Here is a 25084-nt window from a genome sequence, read left to right as displayed (position 1 = left end):
AAAGAGCCTGTCTTGTGAACGACTCTTTGAAATGAACGCATGCAAAAGATTCTGATCTCATGAAGGAGCCGAATTTCCCATAACTAACTCGTACCATTCGCCAATTTAAATTAATTACTTATTTATTCATTTTCATTTTTCAGCAAACCCTTCACTCTGATCGAAATGCCTTGGTTTTAGCTGGTCCCTTGATTATGATTGGTCAAATGCGTCATAGCAACAGAGTGCGTGTCCAATGCGAACCAGCGACATCTCTGTCCCGAGCTCCAGCAGCAGCGTCTGTCCGCTAGTGCAAACACGCCAAACGGGACAAATCTGGACAATAATCCGCCTCATTCACTGCATATAGCTCACCCGATACCCCCAACCAAACCATCAACTCCATTCTTTCTTCTCCATTTCTCCCTTGGTGGTCAAAAAACAACCTAAAACTGAAGTAGCTTTGGTGAAGGTAAGCGGACTTTCCTTCTGACCGGTTTTATTCAAAATGGCGGCCGCTTAGCCTCGATGCTAACACCAAAGCTAACTGTAGCATATTAGCTCCAAAAACGGGATTTATGGCCGAGTTTTGTCTGGTTTTCATCTCTGTTTAGCGGAATAGCTTTGTCACTGTATGCACCTCTCATATCGACAGCTTTAGAGACGCTTTAGGCTTAAAATATCACATTATTTCATGCATAGTTTTGTGAAGTTGTTGGAATTTTGACAGATGTAAAATACAGCATGGATTTGACTAAAAACAGGTTTATGATTTTTACATATGAAGCCGGGTTTATACAAAGAAAAATGCTTAGATCCAGATAGTTCACGTTATGCCTCGTGTTTTATTATAATTGCCAATGCATGTGTTTAAAATGAGATACCCTATTTATTATCACATTAGTGAGATTTTTCATAAAAGTTAGATTAAAAGTGATATACAGTGTAAAGACAATCCTAAATCCACACCCATTGATGCAACAGAATTTGCACCGCCATCCCTTGAATATTTTTACATGTATACTACTACTCTTTGAAAGGGACAAGTCATCTGATTCTTAATCCAAGCTAAAATAATGTAATAATTGATCTGGGTGTAAATGAGGAGAGTAAAACGCATGCTGGAATAAAACCAAAAATAGCCTCGTTAATTGGGGGTTACATGAGGTCTTTCCCTTTTGTTTATCAGCGAGTCGTGGTTGTTATTGGATATATTACCTAATGGACCCAGTCTATTCCATTAGACACGACCTTGATTCACTCTAGGCTTAAACGTTGGATCAATTTTTGTCTTGAAATGTCATAACAATTTTATAGATGCTGCCTGAGATTATGATGGCTCCTATTCAAGTGCACCTACTCATCGTTTTCTTTATATAATTACTTAGTTGTGGGTACACTATGTCTCATGAATAATAGTAGATGCTGATGTATCTCCAAGGCAAGCTAACCAAACACGTAATAAAAAAAGAACTAAAGCTTGAACATCTATTTTTGTCGTTTGGGGCATGTTATTGACAATGCAGGCATAATTATTAGAAATATGTATACGCATCTGTAGCGTATGTAAACCTCACGCTTTTTGGAAAATGCCTAGCTTAGTCCCTGCCTGCTTCACGCTGTTCTACTGAGCAACACAGCCGCTTTGGGTGCACACAAAGCGGGTAGGAGTCTGCACAACACCCGGCGTTATGTCATGTAGAGTTTCCGAAGGCGTTGCTACTGCACAATTGGTATTTCTATTAAACCACGCACTCAGTTCTTCAAGTATACAGATAAATGGTGTGTAATAGGATTTGTGCAGTGTTCATATTTCGGTTATAAATGCAGAAGAGGCTGTGATGAGAGCAGTGAGGATGGAGACTGCCCTTGCCCGATTTGCGTCGCTCTATTGTACATGCTGCTGCCAGATTCGTCTTAGAAGCGGGTCTGCGCATGCGTGAGCCGGCCTTTCGCCTCTTGTACGGCAACTGCGCTTGGACAAACTGCACCGGGTTTTAATTTGTCAGACAGCCATCAATCTTCATTACGACCGTTTTGTCCCGGACAAAGGCTGGCCTAGTCTTTAAAACACGTGTTAAACTGTTAAACCAGGTTATATTTTTGATACGAGAAGTTAAAAATGGTGAATATGTCGTTAGCTTCGTTTTAACATGGCACAGACGGACAGCCAAGCCACAGCCCTCTTGCACCGCATTGTCGTGTGCTGTTTTCATTTTTTTGCTCATAAAATCTCCATCAAATATTCATTTTTTTAGTATGGCAACAAAACTCCACTTTAGATCATTTGCTATTTGCTAACCCATCATTAGCAAAGTTACAAAATCCATGTTGTAAACGTGAACACTGGACGATGGGGTTTAGCAACAAATTATTAGCATGTGAGGCTAAAGAACCGCACCTTGGCTTTGTTGTTGACGAACAAAAACGACAATTTTGCGCCTTTTAAGCGAGTGACATCTGACATAACTCGGTTTATACACACGAAATATGTTGTATATAACACTTTCAATGCGCTAATGCGAGGTTTGGTTTAAATAAAGCCACGAAATCGCGTTTAAAGCAAGCGTATAACAAAAGAGGTGATGTTATTCAACCCCGGTGCGTCAGTCGTCATTACTACATAACAACAACAACTGAACAACAGGAGCAGAGCTTGATGAAGTGGAATTCATTGAAATAGTAGTAAGTAGTAAATAAGTAGTAAATAAAAGATATTTGTTTATCCCGCAATCTGTACAATCATATTTTTTTACTGTTCATTATTTCGTATTAAATATTCCTACAAGACCAAAATCTAGGTTATGTTCTCAGTTGGAATGAAAGCTCAGACAGTAATGCAATGTTTTGACAGATGAAGTCATATGTAGGTCATTGGGTTAGCAAGTGATGTAATAAACCTTCCAGCCGTCTAAATTCTGTCTTGAAGAATAACACACAAAACAAAAAATACAACAAAAATGAAATGAAATATGATCGTAAAGCTTTCTATGAATTTGGGAGGAGTTTGAAATATTTGTGAACACAATTCTGCAAGTGTCAAAACAGAGGGTGAATACTGTGCACATATTGAGGTCATTAGGTCAGTCTCGAAAACTTTTTGGTTTAAAATGTTTTGTGTTTTTATCTGTTACTATATTTTTCATGAATTAAATCTGCCCTTTTTCTCTGTTGTTTTGGACCCAGGCCAAAATTATCTTATTATGATATTCTTTTGTTGTACTCAAAAACACTGTGCTAGGAAATTTTGACTAAAAATGAACATTGTAATTTATTGCACGCTGCCAGATCATAATTCTGTCTATGTAGGTGTGGGGTCAATAGTAGGTTTTGGAATGCTCTACCAACTAAGCTACTGCCGCCCTGTGTTTGTGCACATGTTGGTGCTGCTTTTGTAATGCACTGATTTTATCTTTTACCTTTCTTCCTCCTCTCTGTACAGAGCCGTTTTCCCCATCCCTCCCTATTACTCTTATTCTTTTAGGGATTCTTCGTTGTCAAGCCGCCAAAGTGGAGAGTGTGATTGCAGAAGGGGGTGCTTCTCGTTTCAGGTACAGTACGCTCACACAGGCACAGAATGCACGGAACGCAAGGGACACACTGGACCTGTTCACTGTGCTTGTTTTGAAGTGCATTACATTTTCAGTCATAGATGAACATGTCGTCTGCCTGCCATTTAATACTAGATACAATAAAACCCCAAGATATCCTTAGAAAGGATATCTTGGTGTTTTATGTTTTTTTTCCACCTATGTATTGTCCATCCATCCCATCCATTTTCTTCCACTTCCTCTTGGCCAGGTCATGGGGCCACAGTCTAAGCAGGGACTCCCAGACTTTCTTCACCCCAGACACTTCCTCCAGCTCGTTGGATGGGACTCCAAGGCGTTCCCACCTATGTATCGTGTTATCTGTATACTTGTTTTTTGTTGACTCTGTGAAGCACTTTGGGCAGCTGGAGTTGTTTTAAATGTGCTATAGAAATAAAAATTTGAAACTTGAATTGAACATTAATCCCATGTATTTTCCTGATTGTATAGGTCTAAGTTACATGGTTGGCATAAACAGAATAAGACCCCATGGGGACATTATATTCAGATTAGAAGGTCTTACATCTCTGGAAAAATAATGGAACTTCGATTGTAACTTAATTAAAATCTTGAAAAGTATTGCATTGTTTTGTCCCCCCCCCCCCCCCCCCCCCCAAAAAAAAAAAAAAAAATAAAATAAAAAAATAAAAATAAGAATTTGCTCAGAATGCACATTGTAAACAACTCCAGGAGCATTGACATTTGAGATAACACTGAAGACTGATAAGACTGAATCCCATGCTTTTCAGAACATGTTTCTAGGGGTCTATCCTACAGGGTCTTTCTTATTCTGTAAAGCACTTTGAATTACCTTGTGTACGAATTGTGCTATACAAACAAACTTGCTGTGCTAGGGTTAGCAGCTTTTACACAGAACGAGACCCCATGGAGATAAAGGGAGGGCAAATGACAGACAGGGACATTTCAGGACATATTTGTAAAACCAGATTTGATGACTGCACCAAGTGAATCGTGATTTCAGGTAGTTTGCGATTCATGTTGCAGCCTTTTGTTAAGATGCTCTACCACTGGATGCAGATTAAGTGTCTCATGCTCTTACTGTTGCCTGTGGCTCTGATATGATCTGGCTCTACATTTTCGTGACTTGCCCCTTTTTCCTCTGGGACTCAGGGATGTCCGGTTCACAGTGTGGTTAGATTTAAAATGGCTGCCACATTCTTCTTGTCCTTTTGTGTAACTGTTCTTTAAAAACTCAGGGAGGGGCCGGGACAGAACAGGCCCTGGGAGGAGTGGAGTGGAAAAGTTATGATCAAATTTGGAGATATTTGTATATTACTGAGTATTGTCTAACTAGGGCTGTAACGATTAGTCTGAAGAATTGTGATTAATTGGCTACTGAAATAATCGTTAAGTATTTTGATGGCTGTTAATCATTATCTGAAATGTAACTGAAACCATCTTTGGAAGAAAACATATACAACACAAATAATGTTCAGGAAATTATCACCGAAAGACAAAAGAAGATCAATCAATATGAGAAAAAGAATAGATTTTAAAAAATGTTTTGTCTTCCATATCTCCCAGTCCTGTACTGAATACAATGCTCATGTTTTTGTGTGTGTTTGTGTGTGTGCAGTGCTTCTTCGGGGGGAGGAGGTGGTAGGGGTGCACCTCAGCACTATCCCAAGACTGTCGGCAACAGGTTTGTTTGGCTCTGAATTCAATTTTTTCATGTTATTTATTTCATTTACAATGCGGCTCTGATACAGAGATGTCCCACTACAAAAGAGCGGCCCAATCAACAACTCAAGATCCACCTCCAATGTATTTAAAGATGGAGTGTGTCTGTAGGTCTTTTAAAAACATTGTTATTTTTTGAATGAATAAAAGTCTTGAAGCCCGTGACTAGAGATAGACCAGTATTTAGACTGTAGATGGCCACTGGCCTTAAATCTCCATCAGAAGCCAATATTTTGTTTTATTGAATCTGCTGCCTAAAAATACAGATAAAGCTTTATATTAACACTTTAATACAAAGAGATAGATGCACAAAACATGACTACACAGCTTTTATAGGTTTGTGGTAAAAATAGTGAGTTTGTAGTAAATTTAAATTACATAATTTTGGGAGAATACCGGTAATCTAAATCCGCTCCACATATCAGCCTAAAAATATCAGCAGATCTTATTGGTTGCAGCTGGTGTTGGCATCGCCCATGAAAAAACACATATTGATCGATCTCTATCTGTGAGCAAATAACACGACTCTACAGGAAGATCTTTGCACCCAGAGATCATTCTGAAGAGGTGCTCATCATGTTTGTGCCATTAAACTGCTCCCTGCACGGGAATTGTGTCAGATATTTCAAAGTGAGCGGTTTGAGTTCTTTTTTTTCAACACAACATGGTTTTAAAGCTCAAATTTTCTCCCTTAAAGCCTCCACAGTCTAGACTCTAACCTCCTGCTGTTTGTTGTCTGTGTGTGTGCAGCGAGTTCCTGGGGAAAACCCCAGGGCAAAGCGTTCAGAGATGGGTTCCTTCACGAAGCACTAGACGAGATGTCAACTCCAGCAACGAGAAAGAGAGACACGATGCAATCTTCAGGAAAGTGAGGGGGTAAGAAACCAGACTTACACTGTGTTTAAAGGACAGAGAAGCATATATACATCAAAGTCATTATAAACAGTTTGAATGGAAAAATATAGTGGTATACTTAAAAGCGCACTATGTAACCTCTCTGGTGGACGGTCTGGCACCTGCTTGACACATGGAAATGTTATTGAGAGAATTCCACACAATAGCATTAAACTAATATATCTTTTTTTTTCAATCACAAGTGTTGTTAATGCAACACAGCCCTATTGTGCTTGTATCTGCTCTATATTTATAATCTGTGACACACATGGATCATTATGTTATAATTTGCACATTTTAAATCGCAGTATTTGTGTAAAACGACTTGATAAAAGAAATAAGTCCGCTGACTTCGGTGCCCAATTTGAGTTGACGTTGCTGTAAGCATCATCATAACTGCTCCTGTAGCTATCTGCACATCACACTAATGAGCAGCAGATTTATTTATTTTTTTACCAAAATTACCATGCAACACTGCCAAATCCTGCATATATCACTGATTAAGAAAATGAAACTGGAGAAGGAAGTGCATACGTCACCGTGTACTGGCGGACATGAAACGGGGGTGGATCGGCAAAATGGCGTTTTGAAAATAAGTGATTAAAGACAACTGAAACATGCATGAATCACTACAAATACAACTTCGGGTGAGTAAATGAATGAAAAAAAAAAGCTAAACTGACTTTCCAGAGATTATAACCATAATAGATTTGCTTTAAAAACATCCAATCTGGATGTCACCTCTCCATAGAGCTGATCTGACTTACTGGCGTCACTTGCTTATGTCCACAGAGAAAGATTTATTATTACTATTACTATTTAATCCCATACAAAACAGTGGCAAAGCCACATCACCATGGAAACAAACAAGTGGCAGACCCTTGACCAGAAAAGTTTCATAGTGCACCTTTTAAAGTGGCTGTACCCAATTTCTTGTAACAAGGTAACATTTGTTTTGCCTCAGTACAGATGTATTGTAAAAGCAGCTCTTAGGATCAAAATGGAACAGCTTTGTAAAAAATGTTCATCCTCTGTGAACCAGGAAGTACTACTGGTGCGTAGTTGTTAGCATTACTGTGACACTCTGGCCTCTGAAAGTTTTAAAAAGTGCTTATGTTAACTCATTGTGTTGAATAATTGAGATGCTCTAAAAGTGACAGAACTAGTTAATTTTAAATGGTTTGCAGAGATCCAAAGTTATTCCTCACTTTACTGTTTTTCATATTTTTCAAGACAGTAAAAATCTGGTCCAGCGTCTTTAAATCTAAAATCCTTCTCACTTGTCTCTCCTCCGCAGCATACTCAACAAACTCACGCCGGAGAAGTTTGACAAGCTATGCCTTGAGCTGCTGAACGTGGGCGTAGACTCAAAACTCGTCCTTAAAGGAATCATCTTGCTGGTGAGTTTTTAAGCAAATGTCACTGGCTTGTTTGTAATGAACATGTTTAACTGACCCATATTTTCTCTCTCGTGCCCTCTTCCTCCTCTCTTCTCTCCTTCATCCCTTTCCTACTCTCTCCCCTCCTCACCTCTTCTCTAATCTCTCTCTCATCAATCTGTCCCCCGCTTGTTTCTTTCCCTCTCTTCTCTTTCTTTATTCCTCACTCCTCCACTCCTCTCCCTTTCACTCTCATGTCCATATCTGTCTTCTCTCCTTCCTCCTGTTTCTCACCTTCTCCTCCTCCTTTGCTTCATCTCCCCTATTTTTCTCATCTCTCTTCTTTTTCTCCCCTCTTGTTCATTTCTCTCTTATCTCTCCCCTCCCTCTCTTTTGTCTGTCTCCCATTCCTCCCCCCACACTCTTTTCTTTCTCTCTCTGTCTCTCTCTCCTTCTCCCCCTCTCTTTTCTCCCTCCCCCTCTCCTCTGTAGATTGTAGACAAAGCCTTAGAAGAGCCCAAGTACAGCTCCCTGTATGCTCAGCTATGTCTGCGTTTGGCCGAGGACGCACCAAACTTTGACGGCCCTTCACCTGAGATCCAAACATCCCAAAAGCAGAGCACAGTGAGTCCTCCTCCTCCTCTTCTTCTTCCTCTCACAATAACATTTATATGTTTAAAGGTGCCATATCGCATTTTTACTGTCTTTAAAATGGAAAAAAAAACAGAAAAAGTTCATTTTAAAAGGTTTGCAAGTTGCAAGTTATTCCTCACTTACCTTATGTAGTGAGAGCATTCTTATTATTCAGCATGATAATTTTATAAGTGCTCCTCACAACTTTCAGAGACCAGAGCGGAGTTTTGCTGTGGCGGTAAAGTCAACAGCTAGCATGTAATTCCCTTTTTTATTACAAGTTTAATGATTATGATTAGATTTTGAATTTGTTTAAAGAAAGGATTGAGTCTATAGTGCATATTTTAAACATCTCCAGGAGCATTTATTTGAAGAGAAAGCTTTTATATGTATGTGTGTGTGTGTGTGTGTGTGTGTGTGTGTGGTGGTGGGGGGGGGGGGGGGGGGGGGGGGGGGGGTGTATGGGGGTGTATATTTTTTATGTATATATACACACACGCACACACACCCATAGCAGTTTTCAATTTAGAATTAAGTATTAGCAGAACGTTCCATATACCAGGAAGCTGCTGAAACTCATGAATGCACAATGTGGAAGTAATGTATAAATCTCACGCTTTTCAGGAACAAGTTTGTAGAGTTCATTTTATGTCTGAGGAGGCAACTGTAGTTTGCATTAGGGTTGTATTGAAAAACTGATTCTAATCAATACTAAGACTAGATACTTATTTGTTCAGGTGTCGATACTAAAAAAGCCACATTCACATAACAGAAATGAACCTTTTCTGAATATCTTTAGAGTGATCTTGAGCTTTATCAGAACAAGTATAAGACACACAGACTAGTGTACACCCATGAACCACCACACTGAGATCACACAGATATAAGGACACATGGGAATAGAGAAGAAACTACTACCATTTAATGCTGAAAATCACATTTATTGTCTAAGGAAAGTGATTTTCATCATCATTGTGGTATCAGAATTGGTATTGAGTCTATTCCGCAGTATCAAAATCGAGTTTGAAATTTTAAGGGATTGCATCCTTAAATATTGATCTAATGTTTTGACCACTTTCCCAATGGACCAAGGCCCACATTTGTTTACATTATTATGTTAATAACTCATGTACAAAAATAAAATTTTGTTTTTCAGACCTTCAGAAGACTGCTGATTTCCAAGCTTCAAGATGAATTTGAAAACCGCACCAGAAATGTTGAAAGTGAGTCTCATCTGTCCCAAATATCCATAACCCTGAAATAACTAGTGACCCATAACCTCTTGCGCAGTATTTCTCAAACTGTGGTACCCGACCTTCTTCAGGTGGTACTTGGACAGCTCTTCAGTTTGTGGTTTTGTTTAATTCAGAGTTCTTTTTATCCACTTTTTTTCATCCTATTTTGGACAATTTCTTGTTTAGAACTACAGTGGAAGTTATGTAGTCTACTTTTAGACCCTGAATAGTTCTGTTGTAGACCTGGAATAGTTCTGTTGTAGACTTGGTGGTACCCGGAAAGCCAAATCTTTTTTTCTTTGGTGGCACTTTGTGTAATTAATTTGAGACCAACTGCCCTAACCCCTTATATGACCTAGTTCTTCTGCCTCTTTCACATTTCAACTCTTTCTCTTTGTGCTCGTGTCCAGTCTACGACAAACATGACAACCCCCTCACGTCGGAGGAGGAGGAGCAGCGTGCCATCGCTAAGATCAAGATGCTCGGAAACATCAAATTCATCGGGGAACTCGGCAAACTTGACCTCATCCACGAGTCTATCCTTCATAAGTGCATCAAAACAGTACGTGCTGTCGGGCTGCGCAGGGCGGGGAGGGTAAAGTCGTAGCATTAATGATAAAGAAATTAGAGGAAGTATTTAGAAGTTTGAGGACGTAGTACCGGTATGTAGTAAATCTATCTCTAACTGGTTCCCTTTTTGCCTCTTTTGCATTGTCACGGTTCACAGGTCGCTTTGATGCGACTCCCTCCAGCTGAGTTGTGTCTCTGCTTCAGTTTGGCGAAACAGTGACGTCACCCAAGCTTAACTAATGTTTTCTTAATAAATAAAGTCAGAATCATAACTGAACTTTACTCATTAATTCCAAGGCAGATTTCCACTATCCCCAAAAAGACATTTAGTAGTTCCAAGTTTGTTCCTCTGTGAGACGTGGCTATAGCTAAAGCTAGAGTAAACACTTAACTACTTCCAGTTCTGGTTTTCAGCACAGTCTGTACTGTCTTTTGTCCAATCATCTTCTTTCGTGTGTAGCATGCCTTAGCTAAAGTGATCCAGGGGGCGCTAATACCCTCCAGACGGGGCAGTATCGATCTGCTCCAAACTGAACAAGAGAACACAAGGCATCACTAGTATTCATATGAGTTTCAGACACGTACACAGCTTTAGAGCAGCTTTTTCAGACAAAAGTGAAGCAGGAGGGCCGCACTCAGACAACACACACTCCCAAAGCATTGATCTAATTTTGTCTTAAAGTCCTGCATTGACAGTATACTCAATGGGTGGAAAAAAATCCAGTTTTAAAGTCGGGTACCTAAGCTGTAGGTATGGGACGATATTAAATTTTAGACTCATGATTATCGTGGCCAAAATAATCGCAATTAACGATATTATCGCGATAATTATTAACCTGTTGACATTCCGGGCCAACTTTACAACTTTACAGCAATGTACATACACTTCTACATCACCCACACAAACAAACTACACATCAAATGAAAGCTGCGGCGCTCGTCTTTCTGGATATGCAAACCTTTTTCACCTGCAATCACCACAGTGCTGACAGGAAAGACGTTTTTACAGAAAAGTCACAAAGTGTGAATCTGGACTTCACTTACCATTGAGCGCTCTGGTTCTGTCAAACATCAACATATTCACACAAAGTTGGTCTCTTTTGTTCCGTAAAGGTCCAGAGAATATAATCCAGTCAAGAAATTATGTCCACAAAATAAGATCCTCCATGTCCAATCTGCTGCAGGAAAGTACTCCAAATATGAAATCTGCTCCGTCACTTCTTTGCCGTTCTTTTGTCGATTTCAGGCATAATAAACTTCTGACAGCGCCAACTTTGTTCCCCAGTGCTAAACACATGTGTCAGCTTGTGATTGACACCAGTGTTGGTCAATAAGGTTGTGGGTTACTGAGGCCGCAGACAGCGAATCAGTGCTACAGATACACTGAAAGTTTACGCCCCACTCTTCCCCTTGTAGAATCAACCCATTACATCACACACTTTTAGTGACGTTTTCCCCTTACAGCCAATGAGCAGCGGGACAGGATGATGTATCACATGCCATGGTTTTCCGTAAACAGACGTACCCGGAAGAAAATGTGTACTCCTCAATGCCATGCTGTCGAAATGGACCGGTCCTTGTTGCGCCGGAAGTGACGCAAGTGCCCGTCGACGAACACTTAATTTTTTTAAATTAAGGCACTTTGGTGAATTGGGAAACGAGTGGATGCAGAAATGTGTGCATAATGGCGCATTTTACGCACTGTTGTTTTGCGTTTTAAACATGACGAAACGGACAAACCAAAGGGAGGACGTGATCGAGGACACTGTGGATGTTTGTACAAGTGAAACTAGAGGCATCTCTGACCTGGAGCAGTTCATGGCAAAGAGTAAAGATCCCACAGTGGACTCAGGAGTAAAGGACCTTATTTTTTGATGGATTGGATGCTGTTCTCGATCGGTTTGGGTGGTTTATTCTGCTATTGACTTAATTGTAGGTAAAATACACCGTGTATAATCGTTAGCTTTGCTTCTGTGCACATAGTGCGCATTCAGACCATGCGCTCTGGCACATTTGTGTTCAGCTGTATGAATTAGACTTAATTTGTCAATTTTTTAAAAGGTGTTGTTTTATTCTGCAGTTTGCATTATTGTAGGTAAAAATCTAAGATGTGCACACATTAGCGTCTCATCTGTGTGCACGGGTGAGGCGCGCACTGGTACGTTCCTGTGGAGAATTACGGATCAGACTTTGTTTATTGTTGATATCTGACAGAATATAGTTCAGACAGAGATAAGCACAGAAGCTACAAGTGTCAATGCTATGACAGAGTGGGCAAACACCAGAACTAACATCTAAACGTTGCATTGGAACTGGAAACATGAGGCAGTGTGGTGCCGTAAAGGCGATTATAATCGTGCGCGATGATCGCAATTATAAAAAATGCCACGAACGATTAATTGTGGACCTTTTATCGCGATTAACAATATTATCGTCCCATCCCTACTAAGCTGTCATAGTGTAGAAAGACGCTTCTTTGTGATGTAAATTCTCATTGTCTGTTAAAGGTCCTATATTACACAAAATTGACTCTTGTGAGCCTTTAGCCACATTATAATGCTGTTACCTCCTCAAAAACACACCTGGAGTTGTGTTTTGTTTCATTCACACATGTTTGAGTTTCTATTATTAGTCTGTGTACATCTCTGTTCCACCTTGTGAACATTTTCATGTTAACAGCTCCTTTTACCTTTTGTTCAGTAGAGATTGCCTATTCCAGGACTGAAATAATCCGATTGATTCTTGTGAAGGTGTTTGGAGTTTAAAAACACAGTTTAGCACTTCCTGTATTACCACATGACATCACAAGGTGGAACAGAGTGTTTCTGTTTCAGCGAAGAACTCAGCTTTAATATGAAGGATTTATGTGTTAAATATGTGAGAATGAAATAAAACACAACTCCAGGTCTGTTTGTGATGAGGAAACAACATAACCGATATGAGAAAATAGCCTAATATGGAACCTTTTAAAGCTGTGAACTCTACAGATGATATGTCACATTTTCTACCTTTTTGTGTTTCAGCTTCTGGAAAAGAAGAAGAGAGTCCAGCTCAAAGACATGGGCGAGGACCTGGAGTGCCTCTGTCAGATAATGAGAACCGTGGGGCCCAGACTCGACCATGAGAAAGCCAAGGTACGCCCCCTGCTGCTCACTAAGGGCACCTTCAGGGCATTATTCAGTCCCTCTGCAGCTAACCAAAGGCATCACCTCTCAAAGTGAAGCCAGTTTTAACCCTAATGAACAGAATGAGTGCAGTGAAGGTGCAAGAACTTTAAAAACAGACAAGCCTCGTTCACACTTGGAGCACTTCCTGTATATCACCACTTAATGACATAATACGCAGGTTTGTGTGTTAAACATGTGTGAATGAAACAAAGCACAACTCCAGGTCTGTTTGTGATGAGGAAACAACATTAGAACATAGATCAAGTTTGTATAATATAGGCCCTTTAAAAAAGTCAGAAAAATCACTGAGTATTTTCGTCAATTTTCTGGGAACTATGTGTAAATGAGGCTAAACTAATTATGCAGAATTAACCATATAGGCCATTCTGCTGAAAAAATGATTTTTGGTAGAGATTCAAAATGCAAAAGATGTAACAATGGCAGAGGAGATCGATTAAAGGCCCTGCACCTGTTTCCACTTATGTATTGTCTTGCCCCAGTACAGATATATTGTATAAGCAGCTCTTGAAGTCAAAATAAGTCCAGTGTGTGCTGTCTGCATCTAAGAATAAAACGGGTCATTGTCTGATAAGCAGGAAGTGCATGTTAGCATGCTAGCTTTTTGTTAGCTATACCATCCACTCTGGTCTCTGAGAGTTGTAAAAAGTGCTTATAAACTCATTGTGGTGAATTTAAGACAATAAAAATCAGGTACAATGTCTTTATATTGTAAATTGTTAGTTCCCTGATCCCGTTTCTTGCACGTTTACAATAGTGTAAACCTGAGTTCTGTTTTTGCATGTCTTATTTCCTGGTTTAGTTCAGCTCTCGTGTTCGCTCAGCCCCTCCTTCTGAGCGCAGTCACATTTATCTTCATATGAGGCTCTCCACAGAATCATTACACTCTGCATTTGATAATAAGCACATTTTTCACAAACATTACCCCTCTCTCTCTCCCTCCCTTCCCTGTATCTTGTCTCTTTCTCTCCTCTCTCTCACACCAATCACCTCTTTTTTCTCCCCTCCCTCACTACCCTCCCTTCTCTATCTCATTATCTTTTCCCTCATTTTTTCTCCCTCCCTCTTCTCTTTCTACCATCATTGCTCTAACCCTCTCCTCTTCTGTCCCTCCTTTCTCCTATCGTCTCTCCTTCCCTCTCTCCTTCCCTCTGTCTCCCTCTCTCCCTCCTCTCTCTTTCACAGTCTCTTATGGATCAGTACTTTGGCCGGATGCGCTCCCTGATGAACAACAAAGAGCTGCCGGCGCGTATTCGCTTTCTGCTGCAGGACACGGTGGAGCTGAGGGAGAACGCCTGGGTCCCACGGAAGGCCTTTCTGGACAACGGGCCCAAGACCATCACACAGATACGCCAGGACGCTGTCAAAGTAATATACACAACATATACTTAACACAAATGTTAAAATTATTATACATAAATATACACGCAGATACACCCGGATGCTGTCAAAATAAACTAATATTAAATATAACTTACAAAATATGAATGTAGAGGATGGTGTCAAAGTCAGACATGAATATGAACTGTAAAGTATACACATTCAAAAACATATCTACTATTGTAGCCACAGCTGCCCTAGGACAGATTGATGGAAGCGAGGCTGCCAGTCTGCACCATCGACCCCTCCCACCACCAACACTCACACACATCATATTCATACAAGGCACTGTGGGTGAAGTGTATTGCCTGAGGACAAACCACTAGCACTTGGTTTCCTTCGGGGTAGGAGACTGTCTCCCCACCTGTTAGTACCTAACCTCACCCCCTCCTCTCTCTTTTCCTCTCCTCTCTGTGTGTCAGGATTTGGGCGTGTTCATTCCCGCTCCCATGTCTCAGGGCCTGAGGATGGACTTCTTCCTGGAGAGTCCCTTTATGCCCAACCGCCTCAAACTGGACCGGGAGACTCTGGGCGGGCTGGCCGACATGTTCGGACAGATGCCAGGTAACCACAACACACACAATACAATACCCTCTGACTGCTAGAGGACATTGACTTTTGACTACATGAATATTAGCTCTAAGACCATAATCCCCTTTGTTTAAATCTTTTGTTCTTCTGTCTCGTGTCCAGGCAGTGGGATAGGCACCGGCCCGGGGGTGATCCAGGACCGATACTCCCCGACTATGGGACGTCACCGCACCAACCCTCTGTTCAATGGTCACAGCATGGTCCCTCCTCCACAGAACCAGTATGAGCTGAGCAACAAGTCCTTCACTAAGACCAACCAGGTACACACACACACACACCCCCACACCCCCCCCCCACACACACACACCCACACACACCGCCAGGTACACACACATGCACACACCAGCAGGTGCACACACATAAAAACACACAAACACAACCTGTATACTAGCTCCAGGTTAAAGTCAACCTTGCCGTCTAGATGAATTCTTGTGAACTTAGTTCAGTGCTACATATGTCAGTCCTTGTGTTGGCCAGATTAAGACTAACAGTACTGTACAGTGAAATGTGTCGTGCTCTAAGTGCAGTTTACTATCAACACTTCTAATGTAGCCCTGTGTTAATCTGGGCAGTTGTCAGATTTACATCTTCTGACTCTGTGCTGTGTTTGGACTCAGGTCCAGAACCAGCATTTTCTGAACCAGAACCAGAACCACCTGGCCCAGCAACAGGTTCAGACCAAAGACCTGCCCCCACGATTCAGCAAGAAGGGCTCGCTCAACGCAGACGAGGTTTGAGTCAAATGTATCACACTGTTACAGTCAACACAGGGATGTAACAGTAACAATGAATGAATTTTGTGATCTACATTATAATGTAGTTTCCTCATCACAAACAGACCAGGAGTTGTGTTTTGTTTCATTCACACATGTTTAACACACAAATCCTGCACATTTAGTTCTTCTCTCACAGAAACAGAAAACACTCTGTTCCATCTTGTGATGTCATGTGGTAATACAGGAAGTGCTCCACTGTGTTTTTAAACTCCACACACCTTCACCAGAATCATTTGGATAATTCCATACCAATTACCAATTTCTACTGAACTAAAGGTAAAAGGAGCTGTTAACTTGAAAACTACCACTTCATGACATCACAAGGTGGAACAGAGCATTTTGAGCTTTGGAGATGTAACAGACTAATAATTAAGTGTTACTCAAACATGTGTGAATGAAACAAAACACAACTCCAGGTCTGTTTTTGAGGAGGTAACAACATTATAGCATGGCTTAAAACTCGCAAGAGTCAGTTTTGCGTAATATAGGACCTTTTTAATGAAAAGATTCAAAAAATACCAAGGAACATTTAGCACATTCAGGGCTAAAAATTAACTTCGTTCATCTTGAGTACAGTGATCTGGAGCTGTTTCTCAGCCATACCACATTCACTATTTTAGACCCACTTATGGTGCCTTTGTATTGTAAAAGTCCAAGTTACTTCTACTAGTACATTACCATGATGTTCCCTGTACTGTTACATCCCTGTGTACACAAATACTTCTGTTGAATGCCCGGTGATTATGAAAAGACGCGTTATTCTGAGGGTCCGACCTGCTGCCAGTCTGTCCTAAACCTTACCTTCTTCTCTCCTTTTAAACTCCACTCTCTCTTCATCCTTCTCTCTCTCCCTCTGTCTGTTCTTATTCAATCTGGTTGCAGGGCCATTGATTGCGATTATGAGATATGAGGGCATCATTTTAAACTGTGTGACATGTTCCACCATTCATTTCACTAAAACTACAGTTGGTCAACATGATAACTTTAAAAAAAAGTTTGATTTTACTTCCTGGTTGGACACGGCCAGCAGGTGTGACATATGTAGAGGTATTTTTATAACTGTTACCTAGCGACCATAATGCAAACAAGGGCCAAAACCTGTCTAAATTACACAATAGCGACATTTGAAATTTTAATTTTTATTAGTCTTATCATATTTATTGAGAAGGCAGTATGAATTTGTGCATTTCTGTTAAATTGAAGCAATAAGCATAAGACGTAATACTAAAGCCATACAATAACAAAAAGAAATACAAAAGCTCAAACCAAATCTACTGACTAAACAAAAGTAAAAAGTTGCGTCATTTATTTTCATTTAAGTGTCAGAAAAATGTCTTCTTTGTGCGTAAACTGTGTTTTGGATGGAGTTTTCAGTGTTGATAACATAGGCAGAGGGATTCTGTTTTACAACTCTGCACTACTTCCTTTATTTTTTTGAACTTTTTTTTATCAACTTTTTTCCCACAAACTGCCACTTAACTGATGTGTAACTATGATAAATATTTACCATAGATAATATCCACCAAACCACGTCACAATTATGAATACATGAAAACCTGTTACATGCACTTTGTAAATATTTATCAATTCAGTGACATTTTGTGAAGAAAAACTAAAAAGAAAAGCACAGTAACATCTGCTGCCCGTGTCTAACCAGGAAGTGAAATTATAAACTTCACCAAAATAATTAAAAACAAAAAAAAACTAGGCAGGATTTTTGATAAAGTCTTAAATGTTAACTGTGTTTTAGTGAAATGAGTCGTCTAACCTGTCATGTACTTTTTTCCCCTGTGAATTTGGCCTGTACATATGTTTTTAACCTTGTTTTATTCTGTTTTGTGTCTCTGGTGTTTTTCAGATCAGCCTGAGACCAGCACAGTCGTTCCTGCTCAACAAGAACCAGGTGCCCAAGCTCCAGCCGCAGATCCCAAACATGATGCCCCCTAGTGCCCAACCGCCGCGCACACAGACCCCTCCTCTGGGGCAGGTAAGAGCGCGGAGGTCACATCATAGACTGTATATATAAATGGACATGACTAACTTGCTAGCCCCTACATTCCAGATAGAAAGTGAGCATGTGCACGATTCGGCTCCATCAACTCGACTGCTGTCAGACCGTCATTTTGGTCTTAAAATGTCCCGCTCTACCTGATCCTGTAACAGACCAATTAGATGCCTTCTTTGCCCAAGATTGCTCCCATATTTAATGATTAAAGTTGTTACTTTTAAATAGTTTCATTATTTCATCTCATTAATTCTTTCTTTCTACGGTTCAGCCTCCACAGCTGGGACTGAAGACCAACCCTCCACCGATTCAGGAGAAACCTCCGAAAACCAGCAAGAAGCCTCCTCCAGCGAGAGAAGAGCTCATCAAGATGACCGTGAGTCAGACAGAATACAAGTGTCACTGGTATCACTCCACAGGATCACTCTTTTACTATTCAGAGTAAAAGTGAAATTATTATTTTTCCCCATCCCTGTTAACTTCCCATGTGAGTTTGTGTTCTGTCGCGAGACCTCACGAGAGGCGCGGTTCTAGTAGTTCTTACCTGTGTGTCAAGATGGTGGCTGAATAAAATTTTCTCTGCAACAAGATCCTCGTGTTTTTGGGAATTTACAATCCCAATTATACTGAATTTAAGCAAGGCAAGAATGTTTTTTTATAATTGGAAGGGTGTCTGTTAAAAATATTAAATTCAATATTTACAGGCTGAAAATCAGTTAATAAAATTAATAATAAACATGAAATAAAAGTGCAATGACTTTTCTTACAGAGAGAATGACACTCACTTGGCTCCATGGAGATAATAACTTTACCTGGAATGTTCCACAGTATCTTTTATGGAGACAACACTAGGCCAAGTCAGAGTTCAGAGCTGACCTGTAATGTTTGCCCTGAAGGCCAAGCTGGGCCAAAATGCACTGGTCTGTATTTCAAGTCAATGGTCTTGCTGAAATAAAGGCTTTTGAGCTTTTGTGATAACGTTGGTCCATCATCAAAAACATGCCTCAGTACATTTCCATGCATGTTTCATTATTTAAGTGATCTGTCCTGGCCCTGTCACGTCAAAAGTGAAGCTAAGAAAAACATGTTAATACATTGTTTTCATGATCGTGTGATGTGTTATGTGTTAGCACTTAATACCCCATAGAAATAAAATACCCCTTCTTTGGCATTTTTGTACACACTTGTCCATGTACTCACTCAGTTATCCCTTCGATTCTTTTGTATAATAGTGTTGTTTAAATGCTGTACTCAGGAGGCGATAGTGACGGAGTACCTGAACAGTAAGAACCTGTCTGAAGCCGTGTGCGCGCTCAGAGACATGAAGGCTCCGAAACACTTCCTGCCTGAGCTCCTGTGTAAAGTCCTGCTCTGCTCCCTGGACCGACCTGACCCGGACAAAGAGCACGCCAGCACCCTGATCCACAGTCTGAGGGCCGAGGGCGTCGTGTCCTCGGAGAACTTCATGCAGGTACAGACCACAGAAACAGTGAAATAGACAGGGGTCGGCCATATCTCATATTTGGTGCGTTCTTGTTATTTACGTTATTTTAATATTAAAGGTCCTGTGGTTACACAAAACTGACTCGTGTGAGGTTCAAGCCGTGTTCAAGTCCTTGAAGTGTCCACTTCAGTGTACACTTTGTCTTCAAAGCTCAAAATGCTCTGTTCTACCTTGTGATGTCATGAAGTGATTGTTTATTTAAGTTAACAGTTACTTTTACCTTTTGTTCAGAAGAGATTGGCAATTCCAGGGCTGAAATGATCCAAATTTGTGTAATGAAGGTGTGTGGAGTTTAAAAACACATTGGAGCACTTCCTGTATTACCACATGACATCACAAGGTGGAACAGAGTGTTTTCAGTTTGAGAGAAGAACTCAGGATTTGTGTGTGAAACATGTTGTTTCCTCATCACAAACAGACCTGGAGTTGTGTTTTTTTTCATTCACACATTGTAACATAAATCAGATAATAGCCTAATATGGGCCCTTTTTAAACACGTTTTCCTCTGTCCTGTTGGATCTTGTGCATATTAAGGACAACAATTTCAAGTTGAGTCACATAGCATTACCCCTGAGAACTAAACAGATTGTTCTGTTTATGGTCATGTAGCAAGCGGGACTTGCATCACGGTAGCGTGGACTATTCCAAGTTTAAACTAGGACTAAACCAGTGATAAAATAGGACGACACCATTGCCACCATTTAAGGTATTACCCAAAGGAGGTAATGCCAAACTTTAGCCAGACCTCTTAGGCAAGACACTTCACTGACATTGCCCTGCGTGTGCGTGTGTGCGTGCGCGTTCTGAATAATACAGAAAATTGTAAAGCAGCTGCAAGTCTGGAAAACCTCTGTACAAGACTAATTCATTACTATTATAAATACAAGAAGAGATGACATATCATCAATGTCTTTAACTCTCCCTGCCTCTCTCTCTCCTTTAGGCGTTCCTGAGCGTCCTGGACCAGTGCCCAAAGATCGAGCAGGACATTCCTCTGGTGAAGTCGTACTTGGCTCAGTTCGCGGCTCGTGCCATCATCGCAGAGCTGGTTAGCGTTGCGGAGCTAGCTCATCCTCTGGAGAACGGGACGCACTTCCCTCTGTTTCTGCTCTGCCTTCAACAAACAGCCAAACTCAAAGACAAAGAGTGGCTCACTGATCTGTTCACCCAGAGCAAGGTCAACATGCAGAAGATGCTCCCAGGTAACACACGAGAGGGTGTTTTAAAGAAGACACGTTATTCTCATGTGTGCTCTGTAGTTATAATCTGACACCCGTGGGTCAGCTCTGAAAAGTTGATTTTGCAGAATAGGTCTGACTGAAAAAAACGTGATCTATTCAAAAGACTCATTTGTTCTGATTTGTATTTATATTTATAGATCTATTTTGTTTCTTTGTTCAGAAATCGACCAGAATAAGGACCGCATGTTGGAGATCCTGGAGGGTAAAGGCCTGAGCTTCCTGTTTCCACTGCTGAAGCTGGAGAAGGAGCTCCTGAAGCAGATCACAGCCGACCCTTCGCCTCAGTCCATCTACAAGTGGATCAAAGACAACATTTCACCCAAACTGCACACGGACAAGGGCTTCGTCAACATACTCATGACCAGGTACTGCTGCTACTACTATACTCATGTCCAGGTATTTTAACACTACTATTGCTACTATCACCACTACTACCATTGCTACTGCAACATCTCCCTCAAACTGCACACAGAGCTTTGTCAACATGTTACTGATAGTGATAATACTACTACTATTATTAATGCTACTGTGATATATTACTCATTTATAAACTGGGCATATGTACAAAAGTGTTACACATGTGAGTTACCACATTACGTTTGGGATCTATAAAAAAAAAAAATGAAAATGAGAGGTCTTGTCCAAAAACTAGCTTTGTCCATATGTACACTTTTAGAAAGAATTCTACATACATTTGTATAAATTAGACCCCAGGTACTAATATATAATACTTGTAGTAACAGTAGGAGTGGTGATAGTACTACTAGTTCAAGGAACCTCTCTCAGTCAAAGTTTATTTGTATAGCACAATTCGTACGGAAAGTAACAAAAAGTGCTTTACAGAATAAGAAAGACATTAAAATCACAATACAAACAAATCAATCACCATAAAATTAACATTAAAAGAGAACAGAATGAAGACCTTTCAGACTATGGGCGATCCTCATGTCAACGCATCTGACCTTTGACCCCCCTCCCCTCCGTTTTTAGTTTCCTGCAGTACATCTGTCAGGAGCTGGGCGTGTCCGATGGCGATGAGCAGAGCCCTCCTTCCAAAGAGCAGCTGGAGCAGGAGAAACTGCTGCTCTTGTCCTTCAAACCTGTGATGCAGAAGTTCCTCCACGACCACACGGAGCTGCAGGTCAGCGCCCTGTACGCTCTGCAGGTGCACTGCAACACGCAGGGCTTCCCCAAAGGTAAAAGGCGGCCACTATATATAATATATACTACTATAAACAAATCTTACACAGTGTGACCTCTGTGTGACCAAACCTCTGCTCCTCAGGAATGCTGCTGCGATACTTTGTGCACTTCTACGACATGGAGATCATTGAGGAGGAGGCTTTTCTGGCCTGGAAAGAAGACATCACTCAGGAGTTCCCCGGGAAAGGGAAGGCGCTGTTCCAGGTATGAACCACAATACTGAACACTGCACATGCTACTGAGCGGTCCGGGTTAGGAACATTCAGATCTTTTTTTTATGCCACAGGGAAATTGATTGTGTAGGTGTCTCTTTAAATCGGCCGTATTGTGCTTGTGTGCCCTCTATAGTTATAACCTCTGACACACATAGATCATTGTTATAATTTGCACATTTTAAATCACAATAGTCATCTAAAATGACTTAATAAAACAAACAAGTCCACTGACTGTCACGTTGAAATGAAAATTGCGGTACCCAATGGAAGCTGACATCGCCGTAAGCATCATCACAAAGCGCCGCATACTGTCGGCCCCTCCCATGGACAGCTGCAGATCATACAAGCGAGTAGCAGATTTCTTTTCATTTGGACCAAAATTATTACACGATACAGCTGAATCCTACGAGTATCACCATGTAAGAAAATAAAACTGGAGAATGAAGTAAGTACAGAGCAGAGGCGGTGAAAACAGGAGTTGATCGGCAAAATGGTGCCTTCAAAAAAGGCCTGATTTAATATTGTGTGACTGTGTCTTAATTGGACGCTACATAAAACATCCAGTTTCAACTCACTCAAGTTACAAGGGAAGGTTTTGTGCGTTCTTTACAACCTTAGAATTGTTTTAACTAATCATCTTTAACCTTTTATTAATTTGTTTTATAAAATATATTTTTTGCATATTTTAGGTGAACCAGTGGCTGACTTGGCTTGAGACCGCGGAGGAGGAGGAGTCAGAGGACGACGGCGACTGAAAACACGACCACAGAAGAAGAAACTCATCATGGAGGATGTGACGCGGATCCAGCAGAGATCCACCTTCTATTATTCTACTATTACTACAACAGCACTCTGCGCCTTTATCGCCCTACCTTTTCCGTTTATTAAACTCTTCTTTTGTGCTTAACCACTATGCGCTGCATACAAACCAATAGTGCTTCGTATTCGACGGTAGATTTCATGAATTTAAAAGTGGCTCAGATAAATGTGTGGGTTTTTTGTTCTGTTTTTTGTAAAAGCATGCATTTCTTTTCAAATATTACTTTTTTTTACTTATTCAAAGCCCTCCCTATGACCTATGACCGTTAAAATGACATTGCTAACTCTTATCTCTAGAATTACGTGATCTTTGCATGGGCCAATTAATTTAGTATTTTCAAATTGGCCAGATTTAAATAAAAAAGTAAGTTTCCCAATTTTCTTGCAAATGTTAAGACTGTTGAAAATGATGGACTAATGGAATTTGTTGGTGAAAAAGTTAGACATTGACAGCTAACTTTACATTGCTGTATTGTTAAAGTGTAGGCATCTTTGCTAACTACATTCACAACACATCTGCTACCCGGTGTGCTCTGTTTTGCATATTCAGGTTTTTTTTAAGTCAGATGCCCTACCCAATGCAACCATCTGCATCTTATCCACATTTAGGACTAGCTTCTGACTACCCTCAAATGGCAATGTCTTCATAAATATTAGCATATTAGTAAAAGTTAGCTTCAAAGTTGCTAATACTAATTGGTTGGGACATTCAAAGGTTTGATATGAAATATAACAACGCAGTATTTGTAAATTTCACACTGGATGTAGAAAACTTTGTAATTGAGATTTGCATATTAATTAAAATTCAAATGTGCGGTGAACTACACAAAACATAATGAAATTGTATCTAATTGTCTTGATGTTTTCATTCAAGAAGGCGTCAACAAACACTGGCGCTTTTCAATGATACTTGAAAGTTGATAAATAAATGCAGTGCAGTTTTAATTTGATTAGATTTTAATTGGAGCTTTGAGTTTTGACCCTCTCGGGCTACTACTACTACTACTACTACAGCATTACCTTTAAGACATTGGAGAACTTGTACTTGGAAATGCAAAGTTTTTGAGTGACTACTTTCACCATTAATATTACTACTACAGTAAGCTTTTAGTGATAGTAAGTAATTGGAAATTTTTAAATATCAAATTTTCTTAAACTTACAAACTGAGGTACTTGTATTTGGGAGTTTTTAGTTACTACTACTACTACAACTACAGTAAGCGTTCAGTGCTTCAGAAATTCAAGAGTTTCAACAGTATTTGGCTATTCAAAAGTAACTTAATAATTTGATAAACTTCTAAATGGAAAAATTTGTAGTTTCTTGGTTACTACTACTATAACTATACATCAGTGAACACACTCCATTGGTCCACTATTTAAACAGTCTCTGATCCAGAATGCCTTTTCCTAATTGAAACTAAAGTTATATCGTTCTTTAATATCTTGAATAAAATTATGGATATATTCTGAGTATCCATAATTCAATTCAGTTCAGTGTCGTCTCTACGTGGCTACGATTTCAGTCTGTATTGAACCTGTAAACGATGATGGTTTTTGCTAACGCCTGTGTTCCTACCTCTTAGATAGATGGGCTTTTTTGTTTTTGATGTTTTTGTGTGCTTGGATAATAAGAAAAAACAAACAAACGTATGAATTAATGAAATAAACGATCCCATTTGTGAGAGAAACTGCAAAGAGACGTGATTTTAAGAATGTCCAAAATGTGTTGGGCTGGAGAATCTTGAAAGGCTAAATTTTAAAGTCTAAAGAGAATGAGGTTTTGTCCTAAAATGGTTGTAGAGCCGGAGGAGATCCTGAATTCTTATGTAATGTATATTCATGATTACTGTGCACCTGTTGCTTTAATATCAATAAAAGTCCATGAGCACCAAAACTGAGTTATAAGATTATTCACTCAAGATTAAAGTGGGACTAAACTCATAAACTCCGCCCACAGCCACATTTCAAAAAAGAGCTGATAAACTGGGCACTGTTTTGAGGACTAAAGGGAAAGGGGGAGGAGGGGCGGGGTCTGGAGGACTAAACAGAGCTTTTTAAGTATCAATGAGTATCTGATTTTTGATATTTCTGACAACCCTGCAATTATCTTGGAGCCTTTGAGCAAGACAAAAAAGGTAAGGTTGGCGATCTTCTTGTAAATCAGTTGTACACAAACAGTTTAGC

The 25084-nt window shown here is 40.2% G+C and overlaps 1 protein-coding gene and 1 non-coding gene across 2 annotated transcripts; both read left to right on the top strand.

The window, feature by feature from the left end:
- Positions 1-236: 236 nt before the first annotated feature.
- On the top strand, positions 237-24794 carry eif4g2b (eukaryotic translation initiation factor 4, gamma 2b). Its single transcript, XM_055222642.1, has 21 exons — positions 237-451; positions 3422-3530; positions 5167-5232; positions 6021-6146; positions 7462-7564; positions 8036-8167; positions 9333-9399; positions 9822-9973; positions 13005-13115; positions 14352-14534; positions 14969-15110; positions 15240-15397; positions 15755-15868; positions 17772-17900; positions 18190-18294; positions 19174-19389; positions 20366-20624; positions 20824-21028; positions 21654-21859; positions 21949-22070; positions 22771-24794. Exons 8-21 carry the CDS (start codon positions 9890-9892, stop codon positions 22834-22836), a joined length of 2100 nt encoding a protein of 699 aa, XP_055078617.1. The 5' UTR covers positions 237-451; positions 3422-3530; positions 5167-5232; positions 6021-6146; positions 7462-7564; positions 8036-8167; positions 9333-9399; positions 9822-9889; the 3' UTR covers positions 22837-24794.
- On the top strand, positions 16644-16829 carry LOC117372935 (small nucleolar RNA SNORD97). Its single transcript, XR_004541544.1, has one exon. It is a non-coding gene; the product is annotated as a small nucleolar RNA SNORD97 (small nucleolar RNA).
- Positions 24795-25084: the final 290 nt, after the last annotated feature.

Source organism: Periophthalmus magnuspinnatus, chromosome 6 (assembly GCF_009829125.3).
Source record: "Periophthalmus magnuspinnatus isolate fPerMag1 chromosome 6, fPerMag1.2.pri, whole genome shotgun sequence".
Classification (NCBI taxonomy): domain Eukaryota; kingdom Metazoa; phylum Chordata; class Actinopteri; order Gobiiformes; family Gobiidae; genus Periophthalmus; species Periophthalmus magnuspinnatus.
This window is presented reverse-complemented; position numbering and strand designations above follow the sequence as displayed.

Bases quoted from the DNA above. Each gene is read 5' to 3' on its own strand.
- eif4g2b (XM_055222642.1), top strand. From the start codon at position 9,890: ATGCTCGGAAACATCAAATTCATCGGGGAACTCGGCAAACTTGACCTC. The intron at 14,535-14,968 runs GTAATATACACA...TCTGTGTGTCAG, and splicing joins TACGCCAGGACGCTGTCAAA to GATTTGGGCGTGTTCATTCC. The intron at 18,295-19,173 runs GTGAGTCAGACA...TGCTGTACTCAG, and splicing joins AAGAGCTCATCAAGATGACC to GAGGCGATAGTGACGGAGTA.